Source organism: Corvus kubaryi, unplaced genomic scaffold (genome assembly GCF_017639235.1).
Source record: "Corvus kubaryi isolate FWS band 111438036 unplaced genomic scaffold, C.kubaryi_AGA036_p1.0 132, whole genome shotgun sequence".
NCBI lineage: Eukaryota > Metazoa > Chordata > Aves > Passeriformes > Corvidae > Corvus > Corvus kubaryi.
Window position 1 is genome coordinate 2,516,403 of NW_024580666.1, and position 15,650 is coordinate 2,532,052.

The 15,650-nt window shown below is 41.0% G+C and overlaps 1 protein-coding gene across 2 annotated transcripts; it reads right to left on the reverse strand.

Annotated features, from left to right (window-relative positions):
• Window positions 1-529: 529 nt before the first annotated feature.
• On the reverse strand, window positions 530-10,868 carry RIOK3 (RIO kinase 3). Of its 2 annotated transcripts, none has more exons than XM_042029829.1 (13): window positions 10,679-10,868; window positions 9,815-9,936; window positions 8,851-8,996; window positions 8,616-8,720; window positions 7,962-8,071; window positions 7,106-7,249; window positions 6,084-6,211; window positions 5,494-5,682; window positions 4,859-5,018; window positions 3,767-3,847; window positions 3,591-3,680; window positions 3,231-3,338; window positions 530-2,130 (listed from the first exon to the last, which is right to left on the reverse strand). In XM_042029829.1, the coding sequence occupies exons 1-13, from the start codon at window positions 10,742-10,744 to the stop codon at window positions 2,029-2,031; spliced, it is 1,551 nt and encodes a 516-aa protein (XP_041885763.1). In that variant the 5' UTR covers window positions 10,745-10,868; the 3' UTR covers window positions 530-2,028. The 2 variants fall into 2 exon arrangements, with proteins under 2 accessions (XP_041885763.1, XP_041885773.1); XM_042029839.1 differs by having other exon boundaries at window positions 796-2,130; window positions 5,494-5,679; window positions 10,679-10,866.
• Window positions 10,869-15,650: the final 4,782 nt, after the last annotated feature.

Genomic DNA, 15,650 nt, shown 5'->3' on the forward strand with positions numbered 1-15,650 from the left:
AAATTAGACTCAAGGAAAATGGCTTAATTTATTTGGAGTGTGTTTTGTTTTTTCAAGCCTGTGCTAGACAGATTTTAGCAAGAAATTAAAAATGACAGTAACAACTGAAGCTTCAGTCCAAGCACAGGGATACAAGCAGGGGCCTATTTCAAATAGTAGCTCAAAAAAGTCCCTCCCCTTGCTTCCTGTTACTTCTGCTCTCTCTTCCTCTCACTTCATGCAAATAGCTGTAGCAATCATAATCTTCATTTTACAAGAACATTTTAAGCTATTAGCAACTGTTCTGAGATTTTTTTCCCCTCTAAGAAATGTTAAGAGTACTAAAACTAGTTATAAGCCTGGAATAGGACTATCACTTTTTTAAAAAAAGCCTTCTCTGAAGGAGATCTAGTTATCTTTGACAACAGAAGCTTGTAGTCTTCTTGAAGTGGTTAGCTAACTGCAGCACTTCCCTTACAGTGGTCTGTTCTTTCCCTGATACCATTATTCCGGGAAACTGTTTCACTGAGAAATTTGGAACAGACTTAAGTATCTGAAAGATACAAGTTCCTTTATTTCAAAAGTAAGGGGTAAATGCAAGATACTTGTCCGATTTGGAAAAAGGAAGAGGATCCAAGTGTTGGGATGAAACTGGCAAAACCAAGGTTGTTTATTGTTCATGTAGTACCCACCCAAACAGTCATTTCTCTATTGTTGTAAGGAATTAGTGTAGTCCTACCCTAATATTGCTCTAGGGAAGCACCAAAGATCAATGAAGGCCTCTGTGATGCAAAGAACCATGCGAGAATACCACCACAAGATCTTAAGATTTTACTTCACCACCAGTTTTCCAACAAAAAGAGATAAAAAAGTCACTTTCACAGCACACTGTGAGAAGGTCACATGTAGCATCACTATATTCTGCTTGATAAAGAGCAGCATCAGAAACTAGAAATCAGTTAAAAAGGAGTTGATTAGAATTTCTTAATTCCAAACTATCCCACCATGTCAGTTCACCTTTAAATGTGTTGTTTTGGAGAGAAACATTGCTAGATTTTTAGAAGTTGCTGAAAAAAAAAAGACTGACATTAAGAATAAAAGCATAAAATAGACTGTGGAAACCAATATCAGTCACCATTATTTCTAAATGAAGCTTTTTTGCTTACAGGTGAAAAAAGAATACTCAGATTTGTCTATGATTATCTTTAGGGCAAGAATATTTGATGCTCCAAACTGACATTCTAGGTAGAGACAGGATTATTATACAGTTTTATTTTTGGCTTGCACCAAGTTCTTGGAACCCTTTGTATATTAAGAGTGAAGCTACCTGAGCTGACTCTTTTGTTATACATTGTTGACTCAGGATTTCCTGGCATGGCACCAAGGAAGAGATTTGAATCCAACCAGCAGAGGACTTTCTCATATAATACCCAACAGTATTTACAGAGATAGTAGAGCCACCTTCCCTGTACTTCAAATGACAAGGTCCAGACTTTTGCATTTATAAATATATTACTTTGCTAAATAAACATTTTCATGCAATTGCAGTGCACAGTTTGCCTTTTCATTTTGCCCTTGGTGGAGATAGATGAAAGACATTGTGTCCATACACAATGTTTAATTAGTTTTTCAAGTTACATTAGGAAAAAAAAGAGGGACTCTTCTAGTGTGCTTTCCCACTAAATACTTTGGACAATATAGATGACTGAAATTTTTTTTTTTCTTAGACTAAAAGATATGTAAGCTCTGAATCATGCAAAACATGACCACCTGAGCTACATTAGCCTAATGTAACTGGGCAATTGGTGAAACTGTCAGTCTGTTCAAAGTGGTAGTGATAGTCCATTCTCACAGTGCCAGCCTGATGTGTGGGACAGGTTAAAAAAAAAGCAAACCACTGAGGCATCACCATATGCTCGCTGTGTTTTCCATTTTGGTATTCCCAGCCAAGCACTCTCTTGACATTGGCAGTTGACATTTACCACTGCACCAACATAGTTAGAAGCAGTAAATTTGTGTTCTGTTTTGTGAGCAGCTATAAACTCAGTGCTATTCATCATATATAGGTGGGTCTCCATCACTTGGAAACATTGACAGTTTCTTTCCATGATTCTGCACGTGATCTTCATTCATCTTCTCCAAAGCTTCAATCTAGAGAGCCAAAAATAAAACCATGCTGAAATCACAAAACCATGCTGGCAGCAGAATGCTTCTAAACAGCATTAAAAAGTAGCTTTAGAGGCCAGAGCAGGTATGTACAATGTTGCTATTTCAAAGATTCAGTCACATGTAACAGCTCCAATACAGCCAGGTACGCCTTGAAAACATCTGTTCTCAACAAGTTACTAAAATGAGCAGCACTCCTTTACACTTTCAAGCTATGTAACTAAAATGCACCAGTTAGAGGGGGGACTGGATGATCCTTGAGACTTCAGCTGTATTTCTCGGAGTACAGAAGTGTGCCTTTCTCCAGTGATACAGAGATCGTGGAACTGTGACACTGTGTTCCCTTTATCTCTTTCTTACTTTGACCTCCTGCTCCAGGAGTCACCTAATTTCCAGCTCCCACCTACTCCATGCTGGACTAGTATAAACCTGCAATTTCATTAGCAAATTGGGAAAGTAGAATCACCACATTGCCCTTACTTTAATTAGTAAATACGGAATGTTTGACAACTTGTTTTGTTTTTTAAATCCGGTATCAGGATGCAGGCCTTGAGGAGTTACAGCCAAAGGTTGAAAATTAAAAGCCAACAGTGACCAAAGATTCCTAAGTCCATATTTACACTAGCATGATTTTAAGCTTCAAAATTAAAAATGCTAGCCTAAACTTTAAATTCAAATCCATTAACATCTAAACCATGAAAAATAAGCAGTAGAATGATTATTATTTTTAACCCAACTTTCCTTTTGCTGTACGACCTTTAATGTATGTAAGGCAAGACAACAGATTTTAAACTAAAACAGATCACTAGGTTTGCCTTAATGCTGAAACGAAGCAACTATATTCAGTATGAAGTCTCTTCTACTTGGGAGCAGGGGCATCAGGAAAGGGGGTGGAGAAATCTGTCAATCTGAGTTTCTGTAAACATTTGTAGCAGGTTAAAATACTCAAGGTTTTAAAGAGAGATGCAGAATGACTGCTGAAACTTTACTCACACCAATCACACAAACTAAATGTGGAAAATTAAGGTATTATAATAGCTACTATAGCTAACCAAATTAAAATTGTTAGACAAAGAAAGCTATACCTCTGCTTGGAAGTCTACTTCATTGTCAGCTGTAATATTTAAACCTGAGACAGCATTGAAGAGTTCACGCTCATTAAGTGCTTCTGCCACACCTCCTTTCTGGAAGAACTAGTCAATATAAAGAGCACACATTAAACACTTTACTACACAGAACAAAATATTCCTTTTACTTCCCCCAGTTACAATACTTAGTCAAAATTAGATTTTTGTTTCGGTTGACCCACAGATAAACATAACTGAAAGAAGTTCTAGTGGTATAATTTTACTTTTCCACTTTTTTTTCCACTTTCAGAGGACACTGTCAGCATGGAAAATGCACAAGAGTAATCTTCTGTATAGCTAAGATATCACAGGTCCTACCTGTGAAACATTCCTACAGTCTCTGAACAAAAACTCAAGTCCATGAGGATGGGTTGGCTCCACAGACTGACTGACATCAATGAGCCAGACCTGTAGTGACAGAAATAGCAATTCACTTTGTATTAATATTTCACAGTAGATGAAACCTTTTCCCCCCAAATTAAGAACAAACTCACCTTCCCATCATGCCAAAGCATGTTGTATTCACTAAGATCTGCATGGACCAGGTTGCACTCCCTATACAACTGCTGCATCATCTGCAAGGAACCAAATTAATGAATGAAGTGTGCTATACTCCAAACAAATATTGCTAGCATGACTGTTGAAAAGAAAAAACAACAAAACAACCCCATCTTTCCCTTTCCACTCACATAATGTACATAATTTTTACCCAAGTCTTCAATATACTTCCATCCAGGGAATTGCAGCTTTGGCAAACAGCCAGCAAACTACATTTTTATCACTGAGCTTAGCTTTGGCAAAATAAGAAGAGTTACTCTGGTAAACTCATGTCAGCTCTGCCAAACAGTCCAGGTGCAGGAGACAGATAAACATGTTCTCTAAATACACGTGTCATTTTCACTCCTATCACATAGGAAGGAAGCTTCACAGGTTGTAGAGACTGAATCCTAACCAGGACACAAATTCACTTGAAACACAGTTGTGCTGCTCACTGGTCTGATTCAGTTGAGACCTAGACCACTCCAGTTACCAAGCTGTTGCCAGCCAAGGGGTTGGTTGCCTGGTTGGGTTTTTTTAATATCTAGAATGTAATAGTGAGTGGACAGTTAGCCAGTGTGTGTTTGAACCAAGCAGATAATAGGAAATTAAAGTATCCACCATGCAGTATTCTAATTCATTCTCCAGTTTCTAGGTTTGCTAAAAAAGGTGGCAGGCAATCCACTGGAGAGTGCTTAAGCAAATTAAGTGTTTGGTAAACCCAGAAAGACTTCAGAGAATTTTCTAAACCACATATTGCTTCTATAAAAGGAGGACTACTTGCTCACAATTCCTCTGCTGCTAAACATCTGTTTGTCATCAAATTCCAGCATGTTTTCCACTCAGATTATTATATCTTTTTTTCAGTGCATAATTTCTTATTGATTCTAAGTCACATATTAAACAGCAGCAAAATAAGACTTTGGACTTTGTATCTTGAAAATTATGTAAGCATCCTGTAAAGTAAATAAGTGCTGATTTGTCCTTACAGTTATTCCCCTAAAAGAAAACACAACACAGAATTGGAGGAGAAATCAGCATCATCTTACATTAAGAATCTGATAGTAGGCCTTTTTCATATCTTCATTACTAAGTGTTACATCCTTTAGTTTAGGAGCTGGGACTTGATCCTGGCCAATGAAAGACATAACCAAGACATGTTTCTTAAGGATAACCACTTGAGGACAAGGAATTCCTGCATTTTGCATTCTGTGGATCAGAAAATAAATACTGATTAAGGAAAACAGAAAAAAAGCTTAAAAGGTCCCAAAGTTCTAGTTCTCACTTGCTCATTTGCAATCTGAGAGCTGTGTGAGAAACTTAATCCAGAGTAAAAAAAGTCTTTGAGACAAATGAAAACTGAATAATTATATATATTTCACAGTATTTTACACAGGAAAATTCAGATCCTAAAGTCATAAGTGAGTCTAAAATGCTCATGGAATACTAACACTTTTACAACTAGAGCCTGTTAACTTCATGGGCCTGTAAATTCTGCTGTAAAATCACTGAAGATGCTGACAATTTATTAAACTGTAAGAAATCACAGGCTCATTCAACCTGTGCCAGGTTGTGTATTACTTTGGCCTTAAAGTCAAACACCCAGACACAGAGTATCTTCCTTAAAGAGAGAATAAGAAACTGGCAGGCATTTGGCAACTACACTTCCTTTTTCTTTCTTTACCTTGTTAAGTTATGCATTTCCTTCTCAGCCCACATACGAATAATCTTTCGTGGATTCAATTTACTGAAGCGGTCTTTAAATCTGTAGTCATCCTTAATGTATTTGTCACGGTTCTTGAATTCATTAAGAGTTGTTTTAAACACTTTGATGGCACATTCTGGAGGAATGACTTTATCTTCAGTTGCACTTCTCATGGAAAAAGACAAATATATAACAAAGTTAACTATTTACAAGCAAATGCATGGGTTTGGGTTTTTATACATTGCAACATACAGCAATTTTTAATATAAGAGAGGATCTAATTTTCTATCAAATTTAGAAGCCAACTTAAGTTTATAACAATTCGATGATTAAACTTATGAATGTTTGGGTTTTGTCATTTTGATTATAAGTTGTTTATCAAATAGATTACCTCTCCCAATTTGTTAAGGCACATCTTTTCAGATTTTATTATTATCTGCATATACATGAATACAACCTTTTAATCTTGGGAATAAAAAGGTGCAGATGTTTAAATACTTGTGTGTTTTCTGCTTTTTAAGTCATCTCTGGTACTTAAAGCTATCATCAGTAACAAACAACATACTCACTTTCCTCCATAGGCATGAAAAACAACAGATTCTTTTCCTGTGCTGATGCAGCCTGTGATGGTCTCCAGCATCCCAGAATTGACCATCTTGTACAGAAGTAAACGTGTTTTAGGATCCACTGCTTTCTCCTACAAGAGATGAACAGAATGAATAGGCAAGACATGAATACTCAATTCAATAAAGCAATTCTTTGCTTTACCAGGAGTTTAGAATATTTATATACCACAAGAATTCAACTAAGTGGAAAGAATAATGTATTAATAAAATTCTCTCAACTGACAGAGGGGGAAAAAGAAGCCTGACCAAAATAAACATATGAAGCAAAGCCAATCTGCTCCAGGACTGATTTAATGATTTAATACTCTTAGTTTCCCATCAGCAGTGCAGCACACAGAGTATTTTACTAATTGCACTTATAGACTGAGGCTCAACAGCAATTTCTACAGTGTTTTCAAGGAGTCTTTACGAATCATGAATCACAATATCCCAAGTATTATATTCCTTTTATATAAGTAACAATAAACCAAAGCAAAACACACAAATTTGAAGAGGTCCACATCAGGAATTACCAGAGGCCCTACTCCAAACTCACCCATACAGTCTATCAAGTAAATTCCTAAATTATTAGGTCAGTTGGTCACCTCATCTTCCTGAAACTTGTTATGAAGACAGATATTTGGAGCCACATGGTTCAACTGCAGAGAATTAGTCCTCTGAATATTTCTATAAATAACTTCCAGGCAGTTTATTCATTGTAGTTGATTAAGAGACAAGTTTAGAAAGACAAAGAGAAAAAACCAGTAGCTGCTTGCTTGTACTTCAACATGGCTCTCACAGTAATGCAGCTCAAATAAAGAGCTTTTTTTTGTAGGAGCTGGCTGATATAATTTCCTTCAGCAACGTTAAACATAATATTGCTTAGCTGTTTTACTAAAAATGGAATGTTGCAAGAAGTTACCAAAGCAGTGTTTAGCTATTACACAAGATAAGAAGTAGATAGAGAGACTTTATTAAAAACATACAGCAGTGGAGTGCTCCTTCTTCTCATGGAGCCTTGCACTTCGACGTTCCTCAGAGTATGCATGCTGTTTTAAGGCATTGAAGACTTGATTTGACAGCTTTAAGTCCATCCCAATTCCATCCCCAACTTGGAATTCAGGTGCAAACTACAAGTAAAAATAATAAGAATTTAAGCATTATTACTAGCAGACACCAAAAGTTGGCACAAACAGAAATTTCTCATCCTGATTTGGAAAAACCCAGGATAGATTTGGACCTATGTGAAACCCACTTGTGCGATGCTGTCACTATGTTAAAAAACACACTGTTTTAAACTCAGAACTCAAAGTTCTGCCCAAATTGATATGAGGTAACCTAACTAACATCCTGTAAAAATAGCACTTGCAGCACTTCCTTATTTAGAGAAGTTGCACCAGTTACCTTAAAGAAAATGAAAGGTATGTACTACAGATAAACAGATTGAAAAGCTGTAAGTCAAACAATTGACTGAAACACTTGGCTTATCAGACAAAATTAATTAGAAGGAAGGTTACACAATATCTATGCTTTTCAAAAATAGCTTTTGTGTTTTATTTGCCTGTGTGCCAAACTTGCTGACAGTTTTGTTTTGCCAAACCAGTTCTTGGGCAAATTCTTGAATTGCTCAATAACAAACTATTATTAAACAGAAACCACGCAAAACTCCAACTGCCAAAGTGAAAAACCAATAAACCAAAGACTGAACTGCTTTCATCCAACAGGAAAAAATAAAAGTCAGCACCCTACCCAGTAGCACTGGTAGACAAGCATTAGCTCTTTGGCTGAATTGCAGCATTCCAGTTTTATACACAAAGTAAGTTTCCCTAAGTTTTCACTTACATTTTCCATGCGAGCAGTGTTTTTTCTTCCACATACCACTTCATCATGTTTCGTAGTAATGTCTTTTCCTTTTCCTATGAAACCCCTTCTTGGTGTAGTAGTAGGTTTATCTGCCAGCAGTGAGAAAAAGAAACCAAATTTTACATCTAAACAAACGTAACCAATGCTCATACAAGTCCCACAACGTCCACAAAAGTAACATAATTTTATTTATAAAACAGAATAAATTACTTCAATTGTACAATCTTAATACAGTCTTCTCTCATCCTAAGCATGACAGCTTCTTTGGCTATGTTACAACTTACTTCTCTGTCTTCTCTGGGGTGTCAGACACATTTCTGGCATGCTAAGACAGGAGTATTCAATATCATGTGCAGATGATATGTAAACATATCATCCAAACGTAGATGACAGATAAGCACATCCCACAATACTTCCCATGTACACTGTATTTTGCCAGATTCAGCCACTGAATCCAATATACTGGCAGACAGAAGTTACCTGCCCAACCTCCTGCTGACACCTCCCATTGAGGTGACCTGATTTTAAATGCAGCTGGTGTGTCTCCTTACACTAAAACAAGACCTAATTTAACTATGTCATATTCTCAGGTCTACTGACTGAAGAAATTGCATTTTTAAAGCTGTCACATACCTGCTCTGTACGGATCATGACGGGTATCCTGCCAATCAACCTCATCCTCTGAGCTGTCACTGTCATAGGGATGCACCTTCCGATAATTTTCAAAGGATATGGAGACTTGAGAAACAAAACAAATAAGCATGTCTCGGTGATTATCAGGGCTTTGCTACTTCCTCACAGCTCCATCAATTTAAGCTAAGGGCCAAGAATAGCTCCAAAGCAAAAATATTCCTTCTGATGAAGGTACCTTTGCTATCTCCATTGATCTTCTTCTCTTCACGCCGAAGCTGCGCATCGTATTCCCTGTCAAATTCCATCTGCAGCATCTGAGCTAGCATTAGATCACTGGAAGTGTCAATATTTTCTCCTGTAATAAATGGTCCTTCAGCAGCCCTATATAAGATGAAAACAGAAATTTTAAAAAATTAAACACAGCAATCTAAGTGGAAACACTGCTTTCTACCACTTCCCCAGTCTATACAACAGACTTCATGCAGAGCTGCACAGAAAGGAATGGATCTCAGCTGTCTGCCTCCACTCCAAGCCAACACTAAATATTAATAGATCATGACTTCATTTCTCTTTGCCACTCATTTACAATGCAAATTTTACTTAAACTTTTGCTTGTTTACCATTCTGCAAGAAGCATTAAGCTCTATTTTTAAGATGTCCTTCAGAGAAAAGAAAGAAGGCATACAGGTGTATGCATGTGTATACTTATTCATATGTTTAAAAAATCCCAAACAGTGTTGCTTTGTTCTGCTTCACAGGAAAGATAGTCAAAATTTGTACAATTTTAGAACTAGTAAGTTCTTGGCCTTTGTTTAGAGCTTTCAAGTAATAGGAGGATACAGGTGATATATCTAATAGCTCTCAAAATAACATTGCACACTGTTAAGAAGAGTCCCTAAAGGGGTAGAAAAAAACCATTTCTGACATTCTCTAAATATAGCTTACAGACTGCTAACACCCCCAGAAAATGCAAAGAAAACCTCACGAAAGAAGGAAGAGCAACAGAGAAGAGAATCTAAGGCAGACTTTTAGCTGGGGAAGCCATCTTCACTGAAGAAGATTTGAAGAAGCAGAGTTAGGAGGCAACAGGCAAATCATTTACTATATTGCTATGCACTGAGTACATTGTAAGAAATTGCGTGTGAGAGAGAAGACGGCGTCACAACTATGGAAATCACTAATCCAGGACTTAAACTTACGCAACCACTTCAGGAAAAGCAGTTCTTTCTTCTTCCAGCTGCAGTTCTTTTGCCAGCTGTTCACTCATTACATCAGCAAGAGAACATGATATTGATGTTGTGCTAGGGGCTCCCCACGGACACTGGAAATAAATATTTTTTTCAATTCAGCAAGCCTTGTGCAGTGGCAACACAATAATCAGGATAACTAGCTATCACTGGCTCCAAAATAAGCTCATGTAATGGAAGGGCTCTTCTACAGAGGAACTATGGGAACTACTCAAAGAGTAGCTTCATAAACTCAATAGGGAGAACTGGGGTTGAAAAACTGTTGATGGTCACTCACTAACGAAGGAAAAAAAAGTCAGTTTGTCAGTCTCAGTACCCTCTGGAGACAGGGGTAAAGCCTTCCCAGGAAGTTTGCCCACAAGCAGACATACAGCCTATATAAAACTTCTCTTGGAATAACCCAACAGCAGGGGTTTACGCGCAGCTTCCTCCCCCGCTTCTAGAGCCCTGAAAGGTCAGCTAGCGTAAAACTTGCCCTCAAAACAACAGAGGGACACACACACCTCGCTCGGGGAGGCGGGGGCTGGGGAATGACGAATCCCAGCGAGCTGGGACTCGCTGCCTACCGCCGGGATAACCAAGCTCACTTAGCTCCAGTTCCCCCGGACGGAAGCAATTCGGTTATCAGGCTGCCACAGCAGCTCTCCCCACCAAGGAGATAACTGCCGGTACCAAACCACGCTCGGGTCGCTCTGCCGAGTGACCGTGACTCTGGTGGTGCTGGCACCACCTCGCAGCGCCCTCTCCACGGCCTCGGTCCTCCTGCTCCTCCCCGGAGCCCGGACAGCGGCCCCGCGGCGCCGGCACAGCGCTCACCTTGCTCTGCCAGGCGCGGCCCGGCCCGGCGTCGGGCGCGGCGGCGGCGACTCCCACCGAGTCCATCGGGCACGCAGGGGCGGGCGGGCGGCAGGAGCGAGGTCTCTCCGCGGGGCAGCGACGCTCCGACTGCGAAACCTTCCGGGTCCTCCCCGGTTCTCCGCGGCCGTCAGGCGGCCCATTGGCCGCGGGTGACCCGCCTTTCCGGTGATGTCACCGGGGCGGCAGGGGCCTCGCCGGCGGCGTGCGGAGCCTCCCGGGGCCGCCTGCGGGGCGAGGCGAGGCGAGGCGGCGGAACTCCCGCCCGGCCGCCCCTTCCCGGGGGCTGAGGGACAGCGCAGGGCTGCGCTGGGCTGCCGGTAATGCGAATGGGAGAAGTTAAATAGCTGACTTTTGTTTTTATCTCGGGAAGTAACCGAGGGATTGGTGGGAGAAAAAACCCAAACCAAACAGTAAGCCAGCGGCAAAACAAATGGATGAAATAGAGTCTAGAGAAGGGTAACGAAGCTGGTGAAGGTTCTGGAGCGCATGTCCCGTGAGGAGCGGCTGAGGGGGCTGGGGTTGTTTAGCCTGGAGAAAAGGAGGCTCAGCGTGACCTTATCACTCTCTACAACTCCCTGAAAGGAGGCTGTAGCCAGCTGGGGGTCGGCCTCTTCTCCCAGGCAACAAGTGACAGGACAAGAGGACATGGCCTTTAGCTGCGCCAGAGGAGGCTTAGGTTGGACATTAGGAAGTTTCTTCACAGAAGGGGTGATTAGACACTGGAATGGGCCGCCCAGGGAGGTGATGGAGTCACCATTCCTGGAGGTGTTTAAGGAAAGACTGGACGTGGCACTCAGTGCCATGGTTTAGTTGACTTGGTGTTTGGTTGTAGATTGGACTCGATCTCAGAGATCTTTTCCAACCTAATTGATTCTGTGACTCTGTGAAATTAAATAGGTGGCATTTGTTTTTATCTCAGGAACTAACTGAGGAAACAGGAAAAAAATACAACAAATTAACCAAACCATAAGCAAACAAATTAAAATGATCCCAGTCCTGTAAGTCACTGTAGATACAAATTTACGTACTTTGTATGTGACCTGCTGCCTTTTACATCTCAATTTTATATGTAATGTTTATCTGGAAAATAGTATTGTGACTAAAATGCCCTATTTCCAGGACAGCAGCAACAGGATAGTGCTTTGCTTCGACACAATCACTGTTAGGTCTACTTGGGCAAGTTTCCTAAAAGGAAGGAAGCAGTGCCTAGAAATCTCCTCTGGCCTGGCTCATCACCAGCTATTGAAGGTATCTGTCTGTAGTCATAGCCAGCTGTACCATCACACTCACTGTTAATATTCTGAAAACCAGCCTAGGAAAGCTGGGTGGCTGCAAGGGCAGAAGTGGTAAGGGATTGTATAGCCTCTGTGGCATCCCCCAGCCTGCTCAGAGTAAGTTCCCTGTTACACATCTAGCAAAGCCCATGCTGCCAGGCAGACCCAGCAAAGGCCATTCACATCACTTCTCAGCCATGCAAGAATCAGCTTCGTTGGCCAAAGTTCATCTTATTTGTCCTTAGCAACCTGCAATGACGTAACACCTTACAATCTCTTAAGACACTGTTCCAGCGTTCATTACCCCAGAAAGTCCCCAGCTAAAAGAGAAACAATTTGGAAGAGGGTAGGGACCCAAGTTGTAATGCACAACCTGCCGGCATGACGCAGGCTTGTGCCACGGAGGCATTATAGGATCATAGAATCATTTAGGTTGTAAAAGACCTTTAAGATCATCATGTTCAATGGTTATTGTGGCACTGCTAAGTGCTGGTGAGAGTGGCTTTGTCTGATGATGCAGTACCAGCATGTTTCTTACCCTCTCTGCACGTAGCCCTGGTGGAAAGAGATTATTTCTTTCTGTTTGCAGCCGCCTTTTGGGGTGTGAAGATTAATGCCCCTTCAATCTTCTTTGTCTAAATTTAACAGTTTTATATATGAGCAGAATATCAAAGCAATGTCCTGCTGCCCTGGGAAAAATCATTATTCTTGCACAGCTGTACAAGCACTGATTAAGAAAATGGGTTTTGGTAGGTTTTGATTCAGAAAGATATGAACAGTGACTTAATATTCCTATGTCTTGGTACTAAGTTTTAATTCTCAAAAATAAGTCTTCTGTTTTAGTCTCTTAAATATTTCCTGGTTAGGCCTTGATCCCATTTCCTCTTGTATGAATGGATCAAGCTTTGAACTGAATTGTGTTAAGAAGAAATGTTCTGTAAAATGATGTGTCAGCACAATCATTTGCAACACATTCATACTTCCCAATAAAAATAGTTAAAAATCTAGATGGAGCAGAAACTTTCCTTCATATTAATCAAAATTATTCCAAAGCTGCATAGTGATTACTTCATATGTAATTCAAGTCAGTCCTGATAAACAACATTAGTAGAAATTTACATCTTCATTCTTAATCCCTCTCTATAAGTGGCCTACAAGAATTCAAACCTGCCTCTGTATTTGGCTGTAAGAAGATAACATCATCCTTGCCCATGTCTCCCACTTGTACTAAGAAATGCTGCAAAAAGCTCAGAGATATCACTGTAATATTTTGCATGAAAATGATAAATAGTAATAAACTGTAATAAATGATAAACTCTAATAAAAAGTCAAAAGTACTCTTACTGCATGCTTACATTAGTCTTTGTAGATATCTGTAAATTTTACTTAATGTATTTTGAAGCTTTACAGGCTGAATTTTTGGCACAATGCAAAGTGTGCCTTTGTTTGCCAAATATACATTTGACATCCTTACACACACAGGTGCTCTGCAAAGTGGAAATGCTCTATCAATTGCCCTGCTGTCTCTGACACATCCATTACAGTGGCTCATCAGTGATCTCTGTAAGCCTGGATGGACCAAACCTTTCAGCACTGGAAATCGATGTCTCTGTTGGGCCACCACCTTACAAACCAGATAGGATCACATCTGATGTACTAAAATACTTGAATTTATCTCAGTGCAGGTCAACTGTTCAGCTCTTGCACTCTGTTGGCTTTGTCTTTTGAGGCTAAATGTAGCAGGTTAGACAGGCTCATTTTATGGGCTGGATTTGACCACTTAGTGCCTCTCTCCCTCCCTAGTTTAGGCCATGCTCATAAATAAGGTTTCTTATTTATGCTGCTTTGCTCTGTCCTGTAAAAACAAGGTGTACATGTACAGAGAGGGCCCTGTACTTTGTGTTACCTGAGCAAAGTCAAGGTGAGAACTGCAAAGGTAGGGCCCTGCTAATACCAGGACTGGGACAAACAAGGCTTACCTAGGCCGTAATAAAAGGTCACCCAGTAACCATTACTTGATAGGGTGTGTCTTTCACTGCTTCTCACCTGCCTGGGATATTTATAGTTTACATGTCACCAGTGAATCATAGGATCATAGGATGATAGAATAGTTTGTTGGAAGGGGCCTTTAAAGTTAGCCATCTAGGCCATTCCTCTGCAATAAGCAGGGACTTCTTGTCACGGGTGGGAGTTGGAGAAACCCTTCCACTGAGTCATGAGGTGCAGAAAGGACCTCCTTGCTTTCTAAATTCCTTCTTAGAGAGGAGCCAAGGTATGGCTGGATCCAATCTCAGCCTCAGACTGTAAATGGTTTCAGTCTAAGAAATTATAGAGGCGTGATTGAACTTTTGTCCTGCAGGATAAATGATGGCAAACCAGGTATATTTATATAAAAATGACTGATTCATTATGATAAATGATTAGACAAAAAGATCTTAATCAGAATTATTTACTACACACTATAGAAGCTGAAACTACTAGGATAGGATAGGATAAGATAGCACAGTGCACTCTATTAAAGAAACTATATTAAAGCAATTCTATTAAAACTAGCAAAAAGGAATCATTATTACAGATTGATGTAACTCACCCATACCAACGACCATGGGCAAAATCTCTTTTGCTCACTCACCCTTAAGGACTAACTTTGAGGGGTGTCCCCACCCAAAGGAGGAATCTTCATACACACTCCAAGAAGGGATATATTAGAAGAACGTAACCATATGAAAGTGGACTGAACTTTTAAAGTGACTGACTGCCAGTCCTGTATCTCCAGGTCAACTTAGCAGCTTATCTGCCAAATCTTTGCCTCACTGTCAGGGTATTAATTTGGGGTTGATGTGTCAGAGTGGTTTTATCATAATTCAACACCAAAACCAGCTTGATGCCCTCTCAGTCCACCACTGTTAGCCTTGTAAACAGGGCATTGTCCAAGTGCTTGACCACATTCCAGGGCGGAGCATCCTGCTAAACGTCTTCGACTAGATCAGGTTGCTCAGAGCCCCGTCCAACCTGGCCAAGAACACTTCTAGGGATGGGGTATCCACCACCTGTTCCAATGTCTTTCCACCCTCACTGTAAAAGATATCTTCCTTACGTCTAGTCTAAATCCACCCTCTTTCAGTTTAGAGCTATTCCCCCTTGTCTCACAGTTATATGCCCATGTAAAAAGTCCCTCTGCAGCTCTCTTGCAGGTCCCCTTTAGGTACTAAAAGGCTGGTGTAAGGTGCCTCCAGAGCATCTCTTCTTCAGGCTGAACATCACGAGCTCTCTCAGCCTGTCTTCACAGGAGAGGTGCTGCTCCAGCTCTCTGATCATCTTTCCGTCTCTCTCTGGACTCGCTTCAGCAGGTCTTTCCTGTGCTGCGTGCCTCGGAGCTGGACGCAGCACTCCAGTTGGGGTCTCACAAGGGCAGAGTAGAGGGGACAATGCCCTCCCTCGCCTGCCGGGCACGGTTCGGCCGCTGCCACCCGAGCCGCGGCTGTGCCCGGACTGCGGGGCTGCCCTGAGCTCCAGCCGCCCTGAGCCCCGCACGGCCGCCCTGAGCCCCGCACGGTCCCTGAGCTCCGCACGGCCGCCCTGAGCTCCGCACGGTCCCTGAGCCCGGCACGGCCGCCCTGAGCTCCGCACGGTCCCTGAGCCCCGCACGGCCGCCC

Coding starts and splice junctions, on each gene's coding strand:
- RIOK3 (XM_042029829.1), bottom strand. CDS start 10,744: ATGGACTCGGTGGGAGTCGCCGCCGCCGCGCCCGACGCCGGGCCGGGC. Junction 8,072..8,615: donor TCATGATCCGTACAGAGCAG/GTATGTGACAGC, acceptor CACTGCTGGCAG/ATAAACCTACTACTACACCA. Junction 6,212..7,105: donor AGAAGGAGCACTCCACTGCT/GTATGTTTTTAA, acceptor CATCTCTTGTAG/GAGAAAGCAGTGGATCCTAA.